General features: G+C 41.1%; 1 protein-coding gene across 3 annotated transcripts in view; it reads left to right on the top strand.

Moving 5' to 3' along the window:
- The first annotated feature begins 2,409 nt into the window (after positions 1 to 2,409).
- EML5 (EMAP like 5) overlaps positions 2,410 to 16,502 on the top strand; it is a 115,491-nt gene continuing 101,398 nt past the window's right edge. For 2 of the 3 annotated variants that reach the window (XM_053929020.2, XM_053929019.2), the window contains exons 1-2: positions 2,410 to 3,066; positions 14,920 to 15,079. In XM_053929020.2, the coding sequence (XP_053784995.1) occupies positions 2,870 to 3,066; positions 14,920 to 15,079 (357 nt within the window). In that variant the 5' untranslated portion in view covers positions 2,410 to 2,869. The remainder of the gene's footprint in view (positions 3,067 to 14,919; positions 15,080 to 16,502) is intronic. The other variant, XM_053929018.2, reaches the window with a different exon arrangement.

Raw genomic sequence — 16,502 nt, 5'->3', positions numbered from 1 at the left:
TGCCTTATTTCTCTTTTCTAGATATAAGGGTAGCTAAAATCAGTAGCCAGCAGATAATTTATTTGCTTTAATTTCAGAGATATTTCAAATGTCTGGAAGAGAAAACTCCATCCTAAGAACTCAAGTTTCATGATAAAGATTAGCAAAGGGTATTGTAGCTTATATGTAAAATGTGTAACCCATGTCCTCTTACTGATGTGTAGAATTTGGGGGTCTTCCTCCTGCATCCTCATTTCCATTACTTTCAAAGAGTACAGATGGTGGAGTCTCATTTAGCAATAAAAACTTGATTAAGCATTCTGATGTGACATTAGTAATAGATTATATAAAGTTGTAGGAGTAAGAACTAATCAGGTTTTTTTCCTCTAATATTCATGAATGTTCCATTTTTCAGCCACGTTTGTGCCTCAGCTGTCTCTTTTGGTCTCGGGTTGTCAGTTGCGGATGGTTTAATTAAGAATGTTTTTGCTTCACACTCCACCCTTGGGTCATTAAAAATCACAATGGAAAATATGATAGTGGAAAAATATTTAAATCTGTTATTACTATGACTACTTAAATGTGTATCAAGGGATTCAGAACACATTGTGTTGAAAAATCTAAAAGACAGAAAAAAGTATTCACCGTCCTATATCTCATAAAAATTACATGTACCAGTAACCAATCAGCAATTAATGTACCACAAATGTATAGCAACAAAATACTCATCTTTTCTAAAGTCACTGCTTAAATTCAAATTATTCTTTTTCTCACCAGGGGTGTTTAAGGAACTCACTAGTGAGTTAGCAAATATAACCTTATTAAAAAACAAACATAGGTGACAAACACCATGGCACCATGGTCTTCTGGCTGCGGAGCCACTTCTCAGGCCTGAGTTTATTTTCTTTCCACCAGAAACACAATCTGCATTTCTCTCCTTTCTGCTAAGATTCTTGTTATCCCTAGCGGAAGACAAACTGTAGAGTCGGGCGTATTTCCCTCACTCTTGCTCCCTACCCTCTTCTAATTCTTGGCTGCGCTTCTGAAAATTAGGACAAGGACCCTTTTCATTACAAGAGTTTTATGACTAATCACTCTGAAAATTGCAAAAATAATAAACTTGAGGATGTCCGAAACCTTGGGAATTTTATGAAGTCCTTACAGATTTTTCTGCATCATAGTTCCTCACTACCCTGTTAGATGAAAACAGCGAACTCCAGTGAATTGGATTTCTATTTTCAGCTTTCCTAACAGAGGTCACCAAATCTCACTTCTTTTGAGTTGCTTTTCATGACATTTATGCAAATTCCTTCCTCTGATATGGCCCTTCTCCCCTCCATGTATACTGGAAGTCAACCAGAACTGAAAAGGTATCCTCCTGTCTGAAACTGGTAATTGGCGTGGAAGTGGAGACTGTGCAACATCCATTCCAAGGTACGGGTACCATATAGGAATCATCACTTTTGAGCAGTCACCTTTTCTTAAAAGAATGCTAGTTTATTCTAGCTTTTCTCAGATTTCCAAGTTTTAGTATTTTTCAGGGAAACCAAAACAGTGATTTTTAGACACAGAGGATTCATGTTAGTAGTTAGAATTTCTTGTTGTAAACCTTGTGGCTACCACCCTGCACTTAAAACCTCTTAAAATGTGGATTTCAAATTATTTTTCCCAGGTACTGGTTAACCTTGGCCATATTTCTATGAGAAGGGGACTCCTAGGAAACGGAGTGGCAGGGGAATTGACACAGCCAGGAATCCATTGCATTCTGCAGGATCAAAATATTCAAGCCATTACTAAAATGCAAGAAGTATCAAGAATTTATTGGCGTTCAAAATAATACTTTTTAAAAATTCAGGTACCATGGCTATTAATTAGTAAATCAGATTTGGCATGTCATTTTACGGTCTAAATTCCTTTAGCTTTGAAGGTCACCTACATAAATGAAAAAATGTATGGTCAGGAAATCAGGTGTTCTCCCCAGTCAATGTCTGGTGTAGCGAGCACATTGAAACAGCAAGAAACACACACACGGTCTCAAAAAAAAAAAAAAAAAATGAGGTTAGTATCCTGGTGTTGATTCTCCCAGGCATGAATGTAGTCCTGGCCCGGAGCGAGACCTTGCGAGACTAGCAGGCGCTTCCCCAGCGAGGACTCCCAGCAATAGGGGCCGTGGGTCGCCGAGGGTCCGCCCGCGACCTGGTCGTCTTCCTAAGGGCTCAGCTCCCCGCGCGCCGGAGGGTCGCCATCTGGGCGCAGGGGTAGCTCGTCAAGGCCGCAGGTGGCGGGGCTCGACGTCGGAGGAGCGCGACGGCGCAGGAGCGGCGACCCGGCGAGGGCTCCCGGGATCACGCCGCGTTCTCACGGCCCCGCGCTGGGAGCGGAGGGGCGGGACGAGCGCGCCGGCGCCGGCGAGTGGGCGGGGCCGCGCGAGGCTGCTCCTCTCGGCCCCGAGGCGCGCGGCGCGGGCTCGCGGGGCAGCGGGACGGGGCTGCGGCGCAGGGCGGACGCCGCAGGTGGCTCGGGCTGGGAGCCGGGTGCGCGGGCGGCCGCTGGGGAGTGGAGGCGGGAGGCGGGCCCTAGCTCACCCCGCTGGCCGCCTTAGCGCAGCGGGCTGAGACGGAGCGCGCCGGGGCGGGCGAAGGGCGCGCGGCACCCACTTGACGGCTGGCGGCGCCCGCTGCTCTCAGCATGTTTCGCGAGGCGAAGGTTTTCCTCCCGCCCGTGGGCTGAGGCGGCGGCGGCCAGAAGAAGCGACATGCACCTGCCAGGCGCGGTTTAGAGGACGCGGCAGGCGGCAAGTCCCGGCCGCCAGCTGGAGGGCTTTCTTCGCCCGACCGCCGCCGCTGGCGGCCGCCGCCGCGAGCCAGAGCGGCGGGGTGGGCGCCCCGTCATGGCGGCCCGGAGCGCCCCGAGCTGCCACCTGCGGCTCGAGTGGGTGTACGGCTACCGGGGCCACCAGTGCCGCAACAACCTCTACTACACAGCGGCCAAGGAGATCGTGTACTTCGTGGCGGGCGTCGGCGTGGTGTACAGCCCGCGGGAACACCGGCAGAAGTTCTACCGGGGCCACAGCGACGACATCATCAGGTACTGGGGGGCGGGGGCGGCAGCGGTCCCTGCTGCGCGCAGTTCTCGGAGTTTGCACTGGCCCGACCTTCTGGGTGCGGTGACCGCGTCCTGCAGGAAGCATCGCCCCGGAGAGAGCCCCGCAAGTGTCTTGTCCGGAACTCACCCTGTTCACCCCCTACGAACGCCTTTCCCCACCTTTGGGTTCTAGAGTCTCCCTAAGGGCGGAGCGGGACACCAAGTCCACGACTGGCGCTCGGTTTTTTGTCTTTGTACCTTTCTTCCTCCAACAAATTTATGGTACTGCAAAAAGGTTATTCGGGTAGCAATGCACTCACTCTCAGTCCCGCCCGAGATTTCTCATTAGACGAATTCGTAGGGCGCCAGGGGGGAATTCTTCACCTAATGAACTGATCAAAACCTAGTACCGCCCGCTGTAGGCTGGTCCTGGGGAGCGCGCCCCCATGGCATCGTGGAGGGCACTCACCTCTGGACCATAATAATTAGTTCAGGTTTCACCGCCTGCTGTTACCAACAGATAGAAAAGAAACCCCGGCAGCCTTCAGGCAATTCATTGGACATTAACATTTGCACTCCTAAAGGCACTTTGGGGGTAGGTTTCACCCGAAAGAAGCTGCTAAAAGCAATTCTACCGTTTTCCAGTCCCCTTGTCTCCTCTTCTTTAAAGTACTCCTAAATAAGTTTACTTTTGTATTTCTTGCTTAAATCATATTTTTCTCCCCATTTTATATAATTCTCCTTTGGGCGGTATCCTAAAGTTGGTCCTCGTGCTCGTTGACATCTCTTTAGTGAATGCTGTCTTTGAAATGGACTTTTCAGTCAGTGCTTCAGCAGAACTTTTGTGGCGAATAAAGTTAAAAGCTGCAGAAATTATTCTAGGCCAGCGATTTTCAACCGGTGTGCCGCAAGAGTTTTTGAAACATGCGGTACCTGACTCCTTAGTCAAGGACACTGACCTCTTTTCCCTTAGATTGTCAAATACAGAAATAACAGCAGCCAACACCACAATAGCCTTCCTGTGTGAGTGAATTAAAATTATACCTTTTTTTTGTCAGACTGGCAAAAAATGTATTGTTTGGTGTGCCATGGGATGAAAAAGATTGAAAATCGCTGTTCCACGCCATTGATTACTGCTTCCTGCACAGCGTACTTGTCCTTGACAGAAGCAGCATATATGTAAAATATTTTGAGAATGTGTTTGTGTGCTGCCTCTGGATTTTTAGCAGAAATTCTGTGATTGGATTTGGTTACTCCATTTTATTCCCTTATTTATGTTTCACAGGATTTAAATTGGGCATTTCAAATCCAGTATTAGAGTTTGGTGTCTTACAGGCAAGAAGCCTAACTTCCCTAAATAACAAAGTTGTTTTCTTTTTTAATATTGTGTGTCTGCATATCCGTGATCTGTAAGGGGGAAAAGGAGGCCTAGGACACACAGGGGGTCGGGTAAGGTGGAGTAAAGATAAGCTGAGTGAGAACTGAGGTTGTAGAATAGGGAGTCTGGGTGTTTTGGGTTCATTTGTTTGTTATTAACCCCAAGAGTACACTTGACCCCAATTCTCTTGTCTTTTTCACAAATCCTTGCCAGTTTCTTTATTGCCCACGTGTTGTGTTAGGTTGCCCACAGTGCGGGGGGTAGTAGCTGCACCTGGTTAAAGCAGCCCTCCTCTAGTCGTCTATTACGTCCAGTTCAGTGGGTGGGGGAGGCGTGAAGGATTTTGAGGTCTTCTCAGAGTGTATTTCTGTTGTTCGTACTCCCTGGTATTTGAGAGCAGTATGGTATGGGGGCTTTTTAAATCTAGATATGATTCATTTGCTGGTGTAAACTATGCTTTTGTTCTTCAGCAGTAATTAGAAGCTCTGTCACTTGTCACACTGCTTGAATTTTTACCATTGTGTCATTGAACTCTACAGAAGGTAGTGCTTTTGCCTTCCTTTGATATATATAGTTGCACTACACGTACACTGTCTCAAAATATTACAGAATGGCAAATTACTCTTATGTTTGCATAATTGGATACATGTTGTGATTTTATACAAAGGATTTACCCCTAAAACAATTTATGACAATAAAAAAGTTTCCTGAAAATTTGCAATGGAATAGTAAAATCTGAATCATATGGCATCTTGAAATTGGTGGCACAAATTTAATACATCTCGTATTGCTAATTAATGGTGCCTTGTGACTTACCATTTTGTCCATGTTGCTTGTTCCTTTTACCGTGCATCTCTATTCTTCTCTAGTAATTTAGCCTTTAGTTGTATTTCTGTCAGTACTGATTTATATAGAAATTAGTTTTGCCGTAAGAAATAATGCAGGACTTTTATTGACGACTTTTTCTTGTTTTTACAGGGTGGGGGGGGAGTAGTTTTACAGTGTTCATATGGAAAATAGTACGAGAATTAAATGTTTCACATACACACGACTGTAAACCTACTTTTGTGCCACCCTGTATTCTGTTGCAAGTTGCAAAGATGAAATTGTCTAATTTCTCAGCGTTTATTACAGGTTTAACACTAGCTTACAAAATATGCAAGACTACTTACTGATTTTAGTATAAGATGCACATTTATAGCTTGGTCTGTATTTTGAAACTTTTGCCAGTTGTTTTTGCAAAGGATATGATAGCTTTAAAATTTATTTATTTATTTTTTAGATACTGCCCATCAACACATTTTTGACAAGTTCACTTTTTTATTTTTCAGATTTTGTTTATTTTCAGAGAGAGGGCAAGGGAGGGAGAAAGAAAGGGATGAAAACCTCTATGAGGGAGACCTCTGGGAGAGAAAGAAACATCCATTGGTTGCCCCCGCACCCGCACACCCCCAGCTGAGGACTTGGCCTGCAACTGAGTCCTGTGCCCTGATGGCGAATTTAACCAGTGACTTTCCAGTTCTCAAACTGATGCTCAATCCACTGAGCCACACCAGCCGAGGCACGAAAGTTTGTTCTTGAAGTAGTGGTTATTATTGACAGTTTTGAAATCGTTTATCACCAGTCAAGCCCATTGATGGAATATAGTTGGTTGTCTTAGGTGAGTGAACCTCCGCATTGAACTGCCTGAGCCCACTGTTTATGTATTATGGAGGTATGGAATTCAAAGTTGCTTTTTTCTAAACATGGCGGAAGTATCTCACAAGTGGAGATGAGCTTAAATGACAATGCATGGATACATGTTGTGATTTTATACAAAGGATTTACCCTTAAAACAATTTATGACAATAAAAGAGTTTCCTGAAAATTTGCCATGGAATAGTAAAATCTGAACCATATGGCATCTTTTACCTTGTAAAGTAAACTGTATTATATGGTTGCAGGTTAGAATAATACTCATTGCTTCTTTTGGGTGGTACAGAAAGTTTGTTTTTTTTCAGTAAGCTGGCTCTAGTAGTACTTAATTGTCTTTCACTTCATTCAAAACAGTTTTGGTAGATTGTATTGAAACAGCTGTCATATCAGCGTGCATTCAAACGACTTATCAAATTGTTGAGTTTATGTGTAGCCATTTTAATATTGAAGATGGAAGGAAATATGCAACATTTTTGGCCTGTTTTACTTTATTATTTCAAGAAAGGTAAAACTGCAACTGAAACACAAAAAAGGATTTCTGCAGTGTGTGGAGAAGGTGCTGTGACTGATCAGACATGTCAAAAATGGTTTGTGAAGTTTCGTGCTGGAGATTTCTCACTGGACGATGCTCCACAGTCGGGTAGACCAGTTGAAGTTGATAGCAATCACATTGAGACGTTAATTGAGAACAATCAATGTTCTACCACGTGGGAGACAGCTGACATACTCAAAATATCCAAATCAATAAAGTTATTGGTGAAAATTAAAAATGTCTTTTATGGAAAAAACCATACAGACTTTTTGGCCAACACAATAGATATGACTTTTTAATTTTAGACAAAACGAAAGGTGTAGCTCTTTTTTTCAGTTGTGGTAGATGATATTCTTAAGAAAGAAAACTCATGTGTCTATATAGTATATATTTATATTTACATATAGTACATATTTATATGTACTATATGAGAGGGGATGAAAAAGACCCCAGAATTATCTTCTGGAGGACGGGACCCCTTGTACTACAGGCCTCCCCAGCTAGGTGAGCATTCTAGAACCCATCTGTTTTCAGTGGACCCACTGGCATTGTGAGAGGCTGTGTTCGGCCTCAGTGAAATTTTTTTGAAGACTTTCAGCATGTTTGCTCATTTTATGATGGGTGATTTACAAGCACACCTGTCCACACTGCACTGAATAGTCAGCAGTTTTTGACCCAGAAGGGCATGAGCCCTGTGCCCCACCCTCCCTGTTCAGCTGACTTTGCCCTGAGTGATGTTTCCCCCTTGGATGAAAAATGTCCTCAAAGGGGAACGTTTTGCCAATGTGGAAGAGGTGAAACAAAAACAGCAGAAAGCACTAAAAGGCATCAAAATCGACAAGTTCAAAAACTGTTCGAGCAATGGAAAAAACATCTTGATAGGTGCATTACATCAAATGGAGGGTACTTTGAAGGTGACTAAAGTTTAAACACGTAAGAATACACAATTTTTTATAAATAAATTCTGGTTTTTGGTCCCTCCTTGTATATATAATACGTATATACATACTATATACATAATTTATATATCCATATAAGATTTATGTTGTTTATTGCCCCACAGTAGATACAAGTTCCATGATGATTCAGAGTTTCATGTTTGGTTCATCGCTGCACCTCTAGTGCTAAGAATAGTCCCTGGCAAATAATAGGTAATCAATAAATATTTGATGAAAGAATAAGTGAACAAAGAAACGCCTATTTCTACACTAACATGTGTCCCAGATACCACTTAAAGAAGCACATTAAGAAGTGGAGTGACCACCTATGGCAAATGATAATAAAAAATGAAAAGAGATGAGAACAGAGAATTGACCACTGGATATGGCAGATGTGGAGGTCATTAGTGAACTTGACAAGAGCTGCTGTGGTGAACTAGAGTAGAGCCACGACTCGCGGGGGGGAAGCTAAAGATAGTGCAGACAACTCTTTCAAGTGTTCTCTCTTAACAAGAGGCCACTGCATATGATGCTACCTCTTCCCAGGATGCTATACCTTCACTCATTTAGTCTGATGACTGTTTCTCTCTGTTTTTCTTAAAGACCCAGATGAGGTATTATGTTCAGTAGGAAACATCAGTGTGAACTGTTATGTGTCCATGTTGTACCACACCACAGGTACACCAGTGCTGTCCCTAGTACACGTAGTATTCTAACTGACTCTGTACCAGACCAGTTGTGTCTTTAAACTCTGAATACTTTAAGGCAGGGGTCCTTGCACAAAGCAGATGCTCAATAAGTATTTCTTTGATGAGTGAAAAGGCCTTGATAGAACAGTAAGTTCCTAATAGCTTCTAAGAATTTATTATTTCATATTATTTTTAATTACTGTGCAAAGTATTTTATTATCTATTCAACATGAAAAATAAAAAAATGAAAATAGTTATTACAATACAAATCTAAATATTTGTCTTTTCCATAATTAAGTAATAAATATACATTTAATATACATTTATGACAGTGTAAACTGTTCTAGATAATTCCTACCTTTCCCTGAAAACATCTGTTAATTTTATCCCTTAAACTATGCAGTATTTCAAAAACAAATAATGATAATATTTTTATATTCAGACAAAATGAAATGCCATGGAATAGAATTATATAGTCTGTGAAAGTTAAGCTCACCTAATTCTAGTTACTTAAACACAGGGACATTTTACTAAATCTGAATATATTCTCTTACCTTTTGAAGTACTGCTCCTAGATATTAAACAATGCTTAAGAAAATTCTGGTATTAGGTTAGAGGGGAGGGTTTATACACGTTTCTCAAACTGCTTACGTTAAGAAGAATTCTAGGATGCGCGCTTTAGAATACAGATTGGCAGCGTGCTTCCCAAATAGAATCATCTGGGGCATTTCAAAAAAAAAAAAAAACAGATTTCTGGGCTCTAGCCATAGAAGATTCTGACTTAGTGAATCTGAGGAAATGCCTAGAATTGGCAAAAAGCTCCTTAAATGATTCTGATTATCAGCCAGGTTTGGGAAATATTGACCATATATCTGGAAACATTAAGGAGATAAGTCAGTTTACATTAATTCCTGCCTGACCCGAAGAAGTTGCTACCGTGAACCCATTTAACACAAAATATATTGACCCACCATGGAAACATCATACATTTTGAAATGCTTTTCCAGCTAAAATTTTGACTTGTGTTGAATAAATGAAGTTTCCACACCATAAATACAGAGCTGTTAAAAACCACTCTTTAGCAGATTATGGTGAGGCTTGATCAATTTTCTTTCTTAAGAACACCACCTGCCTGCCACAGGTGAAGAAAAGAAAAGAGCTCTTGCACCATGTATAACTAAGGGCCAAGAAGAAAGGCAGGAGAGTGAGTAGAGACTGTTGGGACGAGCTTAGATAGGTGTTTGGATAGGGAGGCCAGGAAGGCCTCACTGTACAGGATGAAGGTAACACTTCAGTAGAGACTTGGGGGTGAGGGAGTGTGCTTTGTGGATGGATATCTGAGGGAAGGATACTTCAGGCAAAGGGGCCATGAAGCGCAGAAGCCCTGAAGTGGAATGCCTAGGGTGTTTGAGGAACAGTTGAAAGTTGCTGTGGTCGGAGTGTAGTCAATTGGGGTGACAGTCATAAGAACTGAGATTTGGTGGTGTGGGGGCAGTGTCAGACCTTATAGGCTCTTCAGAGGATTTTAGCCTTCCTATCTATGTGAGGTTGGAAGTTATTGGAACAGTTTAATCAAATTAGCGATGTAATTTGACTTAATGTTTTAACAAGGTCACTCTGGCTCCTCTACTGAGAACAAATAAGGGAGAGGGGCAGGGTGGAAGCAGAGACCATTTAGGAGACTGTTACGTGACCCAGTCAAGACATATTGGTGGCTTGGACCAGAGAGGTAACCGTGGGAGTAGTGAGAGAGGCTCAGATATATTTTGAAGATAGAGGTGGCATTATTTACTGGTGGATCAGATGTAAATTGTGACAGAAAAGAAAGGTCAGTGATCATCACAGTGTTTGGCCAAAACAACTGAAAGAATGGAGTTGCCAGTGACTGAATTGGGAAAGACTGTAGGAAGAGCAAGTTTCCTGTGTGGCAGAGAGGTGAGATCCTGAGCTCTGTTTTAGAAGTGCTCTGTTTGAGATGCTCGTGGACAACCAAATGGGGCTGTAAATTAAGCAGTTGAAGATCAGTGTCTATAATTCAGGGAAGCGATCTGAGCTGCTATAAATGTGGGCGTTATCAGCTTATATAGATCGTTTTTAAAGCCTTGAATCTGGATGGGACTACTGAGGCAGCATAGATAAAGTATCTAAAAAATGAGTTGCTGTGGCATGCTAGCATTTGAATCTGGAGGAGATGGAAAAGAAGGGACAAGAAGTGGCCAGAGAAGCAGGAGGAGAAAAAGAAGAGTGTGGGGTCATGGAAGTTAGTGAAAAGAGTATTTCAGGGAGAAGGAAGTAATCAGCTGTATTAAGTAAAGTGAGGAGTGTTTCGTCTTAGTGGAGATGTTAGCTGTTTTGCAATAATTATATGTACTATAATCACAAGACACTCCAGGAGACTGTATGCTCAGGTGATCAAGTGAACAGGGGGAGCAGAAAGATGTCGTCAAAATGAGTCACGTTATTATTAGTATACAAAACTGACCTACTTTAAGGTTTGTCCCAGCAGCTTCTAGTTTGCTTGGTTATTTAAAAAATTACACGTGGCTGGCAGCGCTAGAGCCTTGCTACATAAATGTATGGTCCTCAGACTAGCAGCTTCAGCTGTCACCTGGCAGCTCCTTAGAAATACAGCTCTCCAACCCCACCCAGACCTGCTAAATTAGACTCTGAATTTTAACATTCTCAGGTGATTTGTAAACATACTGAAGTTTGAAAAGCACACTCTATCTAGATCACTGGTTTTCAGAGTGTGACCCTTTAACCAGCAACATTAGCATCCCCTGGAAACTTGTTAGGAATGCACATTCTCAGAGTTCACCCCAGATCTAATCAGAAACTCTGGGTATGGGACCCAATAATCAATCATTTTAATCACCTCCAGGTGATAATGATGTATTATAAAGTTTGAAACCACTGCCCTAAATTTCTGATTCTCAACCCTGGCTGCATGTTAGAGTTACTTGGACAGTTAAAACAAAGCAAACGTAACAAAACCACCAATGGCTGAGTCTCATCCCTACAAATCTGATTTAATTTGTTTAAGGTGGGTCTCAAGTATAGTTTCTTTGTTGTTGTTTCCTTCTGTTTTTAATTTTTAAGCTTTCCAAATGACTCTCATATGCAGCCAGGGTTGAAAAACACTACTCTAGATATAGTAGTAATCCATGTTTAGCTGGTGGGCTAGGAAGTCGACCTTAAAAAACTCAGGGCTTAGCCAAATTTATTCATTTACTGTTGCATAAATATTGGATTGGCCCAAAAGTCCATTTAGTTTTTTCCATAAAATAAGAGACAAATTTTTCATTTTCACCAATAACTTTATTGATTTGGATATTTTGAGTATGTCTCAAATAGCGGGAGCCAGTAGTGGGAGGGGGCCATCTCCCACTATTGGCGTCTAGTGGATAAAGGCCAGGGATGCTGCTAAATGTCTTCCAATGCATAAGACAGCCCCACAGCAAAGGATTATTTGGCCAGAATATCAGTAGTACCAAGAAACTTTGCAAACCACTTTTGACATATTTGATCAGTCACAACACCTCCATACACTACATGAATCTTTTTTGTGTTTCAGTTGCATTTTAACCTTTCTTGAAATAATAAAACATAATAGGCTGAAAATGTTGCATCTCTTCTTCCATCTTCAGTATTCAAATGGTTGTATAAAAATTCACCAATTTTGGGCTTCTGGCCAAGATGGAGGCGTAGGTAGACACACTGTACCTCTTCCCACACCAAAAGAAGGACAACAACAATTTAAAAACAAAAAACAACCAGAACTGAAAGAAAATCGAACTGTATGGAAGCCCAACAACCAAGGAGATAAAGAAGAAACATTCATCCAGACCAGTAGGAGGGGCAGAGACGCAGCCGAGATGGAGAGGACTCGAGGCAAGGTGGTGGCTGGCAGACCCAGCGAGGTGGCGGATTGTGGAACGGGGAGTGCAACAGCTAGCAGACCTTGAGGCCCCACATTCGCGCATAGATAAACCGGGAGGAACTGCAGGGGAGCAAAGCAGACTGTGCAACCCAGGGCTCCGGCACGGGGAAATAAAGCCTCAAACTTCTGATTGAAAACACCCGTGGGGGTTAATATGGCAGCAGGAGAAAACTCCCAGCCTCACAGGAGAGTTTGTTGGAGAGACCCACAGGGGCCTTAAGCGTGCACAGGCCTACCCACTCAGGAATCAGCACCAGAAGGGCCCAGTTTGATTGTGGGTGGCGGAGGGAGTGACTGAAGTCCAGCAGAGAGTGGAGCAAGTGCCATTGCTCCCTCTCGGCCCCTCCCCCACGTACAGCGTCACAGCACAGGGACCAGTGTTATCCCGCCCCGGTAAACACCTAAGGCTCCGCCCCTTTGCATAACAGGCACGCCCTAGACAAAAAAAAAAAAAAAAAGCCCAAATGAAAGAACAGATCAAAGCTCCAGAAATAATGCAACAAAGAGATAGCCAGCCTATCAGATGCACAGTTCAAAACACTGGTAATCAGGAAGCTCACAGAATTGGTTGAATTCGGTCGCAAATTAGATGAAAAAAAGAAGGCTATGCTAAAAGAAACGAAGGAAAATGTACAGGGAACCAATAGTGATGGGAAGGAAACTGGGACTCAAATCAATGGTGTGGACCAGAAGGAAGAAGGAAACATCCAACCAGAAAAGAATGAAGAAACAAGAATTCAAAAAAATGAGAGGCTTAGGAACCTCCAGGACATCTTGAAACATTCCAACATCCGAATTATAGGGGTACCAGAAGGAGAAGAGGAAGAACAAAAATTGAAAACTTATTTGAACAAATAATGAAGGAGAACTTCCCTCATCTGGCAAAGGAAATAGACTTCCAGGAAGTCCAGGAAGCTCAGAGAGTCCCAAAGAAGCTGAACCCAAAGAGGAACACAGCAAGGCACATCATAATTACATTAGCCAAGATGAAACAGAAGGAGAGAATCTTAGAAGCAGCAAGAGAAAAGGACACAGTTATCTACAAAGGGGTTCCCATAAGACTGTCAGCGGATTTCTCAAAAGAGACCTTACAGGCAAGAAGGGGCTGGAAAGAAGTATTTGAAGTCATGAAAGGCAAGGACCTACATCCAAGATTACTGTATCCAGCAAAGCTATCATTTAGAATGGAAGGGCAGATAAAGTGCTTCTCAGATAAGGTCAAGTTAAAGGAGTTTATCATCACGAAGCCCTTATTATAAGAAATGTTAAAGGGATTTATCTAAGAAAAAGAAGATAAAAATATGAACAGTAAAAATGACAGAAAACTCACAGTTGTTAACAACCACACCTGAAATAAAAACAAAAGCAAACTAAGCAAACAACTAGAACAGGAACAGAACCACAGAAATGGAGATCACATGGAGGGTTATCAACAGGGGAGTGGGAGGGAGAGAGAGGGGGAAAGGTACAGAGAATAAGTAACATAAATGGTAGGTAGAAAATAGACAGGGGGAGGGTAAGAATAGTATAGGAAATGTAGAAGCCAAAGAACTTATAAGTATGACCCATGGACATGAACTATAGGGGGGGAATGTGGGAGGGAGGGAGTGGGCAGGATAGAGTAGAGTGGAGGGGGGGAAATGGGACAACTGTAATAGTATAATCAATAAATATATTTTTAAAAAATTCACCAATTTTGATTAAGTTTTTTTAAATGCATGCTGATACGGCAGCTGTTGCACTACAATCTGACAAAATTGTCAAAGAAAACTAAGCACTACTAGAGCCAGGGTACGGAAAAAACGAAAGGAACTTTTTGGCCAGCCCAATGTAACAATGTGGATACTTTGCTAAGTGTTGAAACCCCTTTAAAAACTTTGGGCATTGTCCTGGCTGGTGTGCTCAGTTGGCTGGAGCATCATCCTGTAGCAGAAAGGTTGTGGGTTTGATTCCTGGTCATGGCACATAGCAGGGTTGTAGGTTCAATCCCCGTCCCGGCAGGTATGATCCCTGGTCCGAGTGCAAGGGAGGCACCAGTCGATGTTTCTCTCTCCCATCAATGTTTCGCTCTTTCCCTTGTAGAAATCTACTTGTAGAAAAATTTATCAAGGAAAAATTTATATTCATTCCCTGCCTTCTGCTGATGTACATAAATTCTTACTATTAGGTCTTTGTCTTGTTTTTAAAGACTCACAGATTATTTTTTATGAATTATTAGTGACTTTTCTGCTTGTTAAAATGTGATTTGTACTTTAAGGTTAATACTAATGTGGGAGTGCTACTAAATACTATTTTTGGACACTAATATTTGGTCTAACTTTATCCCCTAAAAGAGTAAAATGGGAAAGAGGGCTTGAAAACAAATGAACACCAAATGAGAAAATGGAACGTGGCAGGGTTGCTGCTGATTGGTTGCTGTGGTTCAGCTGACCCTTGTGCAGACTCCTTTGTTGGAGAAGTTTAACACACCCCATATCATAGTACAGGGGTTATGAAGTCTGTCGTTGACTGTTTGGCACATACACAATTGTAATAGTAACTACTAGCATGGATTTTTATAAAAGTTATTTTAAATCCAAATTATTTTAAATGGATAAAGTCTTATTTACACATTGATATATGTTACATATGCAAAATACTCCAAAAGCTCTGTGAGTAATTTTAAGTGTTTGTTTGTTTTGCAGCCTTGCGTTGCATCCTGAACGAGTGTTGGTAGCAACAGGACAAGTTGGGAAAGAGCCTTATATCTGTGTTTGGGATTCATACACTGTACAGACCATATCAGTTCTGAAGGATGTTCATACACATGGGATAGCTTGCCTAGCGTTTGACTTAGATGGACAGGTATGTGATAATTTTTTAAACTATGTTTTAAATATGTGTATTGCAAGAAATTATTATAAGTCTATAAATATTAACTCAGAAAACAGTTGTTGAAAAATATTTGTTCAAGCAGGGAGGTGGGTAGATGGAATGAGTGATTGGTGTATTTGAGAAAAAATAAGAACAGACCTGCATAATTTGGGTGAAATGACAGATCAACACAAAATGAGATACTTGACTGCTCATCTCCCGCCTCAAATAAAAAGTAAGAGGAAAAAAAAATAAGAACAATAAGGAGCTTTTCTTTATTTTATTAAGAACTTTTCAATTGAATAAGTTACTACCATGAAAGCCAAAGAGATTCTGATTCTGTGGACTATTACTTAGTTGTTTTAGAGAATTTTCCAGGTTGTGTATATTGACAAGACAAATGGAAAACACCTTAGGGAAATTAAGTTTCTCTAAGGAGAGTTGCATACATTTTAATTTTTAAAGTTTTCTATTAAAATTACAATTTTTACTGAGAATAATGAGGCAGTCCCTATATGAACTATTTTTATACAAAATCAAAGATCAAAACAAAGGATATAATTATCATTCCACTAATTTTACTAATCAGCTCCCAAATTATTAATTTTAGTCAGTGATTTCTTAAAAATTAACCAAGGCAAGGGCTTTTTTTCTGGTGCTTTAGTGGACTTTGTTATACCTAAAACATATTTAAGAAGCTGGATTTTGCAGATGTGGTTAATGTAAGTCTTTAAAGGTTTGATGTTAAAATTAGACTTTAAAAATTATTTTCACTTTTAGGAAAAATTTTAATTATCTGCACTTCATAAAATTTAATTTCACAGATCTAGATTTAACAGGAACAGATTACATTGTGTTGTCTTCCCTTGAAAATGGTAGCCATAGATGTTTTATTCATAACTCTGAGGAATAACTCCTTTGAGTAGCATAGATACATACGACTTTCCGATAAGAGTCTGGTAAGGGATCTATAAAGACTTACCTGGAACCTCCAATTTGGGGGAAAATGTGCTTCTTGGTCTAATAGTGCAGGTAGCAGTGATTGGCAGTTACAGAACTTCAATTGGTGTGCACTTTTGCTGTTATTTTTCAAGTCCCTCAATGTCCTCATATCAGAATTTTATTCTCTTTTTTAAAAAGAAGAGAGTTGTATTCTACCTACTTTACAGGAGATTATGTTTTATGAAACAAAACTACTAAGTTGTTTTAAAAAATCATTTAGGAAAGGTATTATGAAGTCCAAGATGTTTTAACTGTGTATACTTTAAATATAGATGCTTTCTTTTTAATTTTAAAATTGCTTTTTCTACATGTAATATGCTGCATTGCTGAGGAATTTCTCTTACATGTACATGGAGAAATTATGCCCATACCTTTTCTTAGTTGAAAGCCTTTAATGTCACTTATTTTAAGC

This window comes from Desmodus rotundus, chromosome 7, assembly GCF_022682495.2.
Source record: "Desmodus rotundus isolate HL8 chromosome 7, HLdesRot8A.1, whole genome shotgun sequence".
Lineage (NCBI taxonomy): Eukaryota > Metazoa > Chordata > Mammalia > Chiroptera > Phyllostomidae > Desmodus > Desmodus rotundus.
The sequence above is the reverse complement of the archived record's forward strand: the minus strand, read 5'-3'. Positions and strand labels throughout refer to the sequence as shown.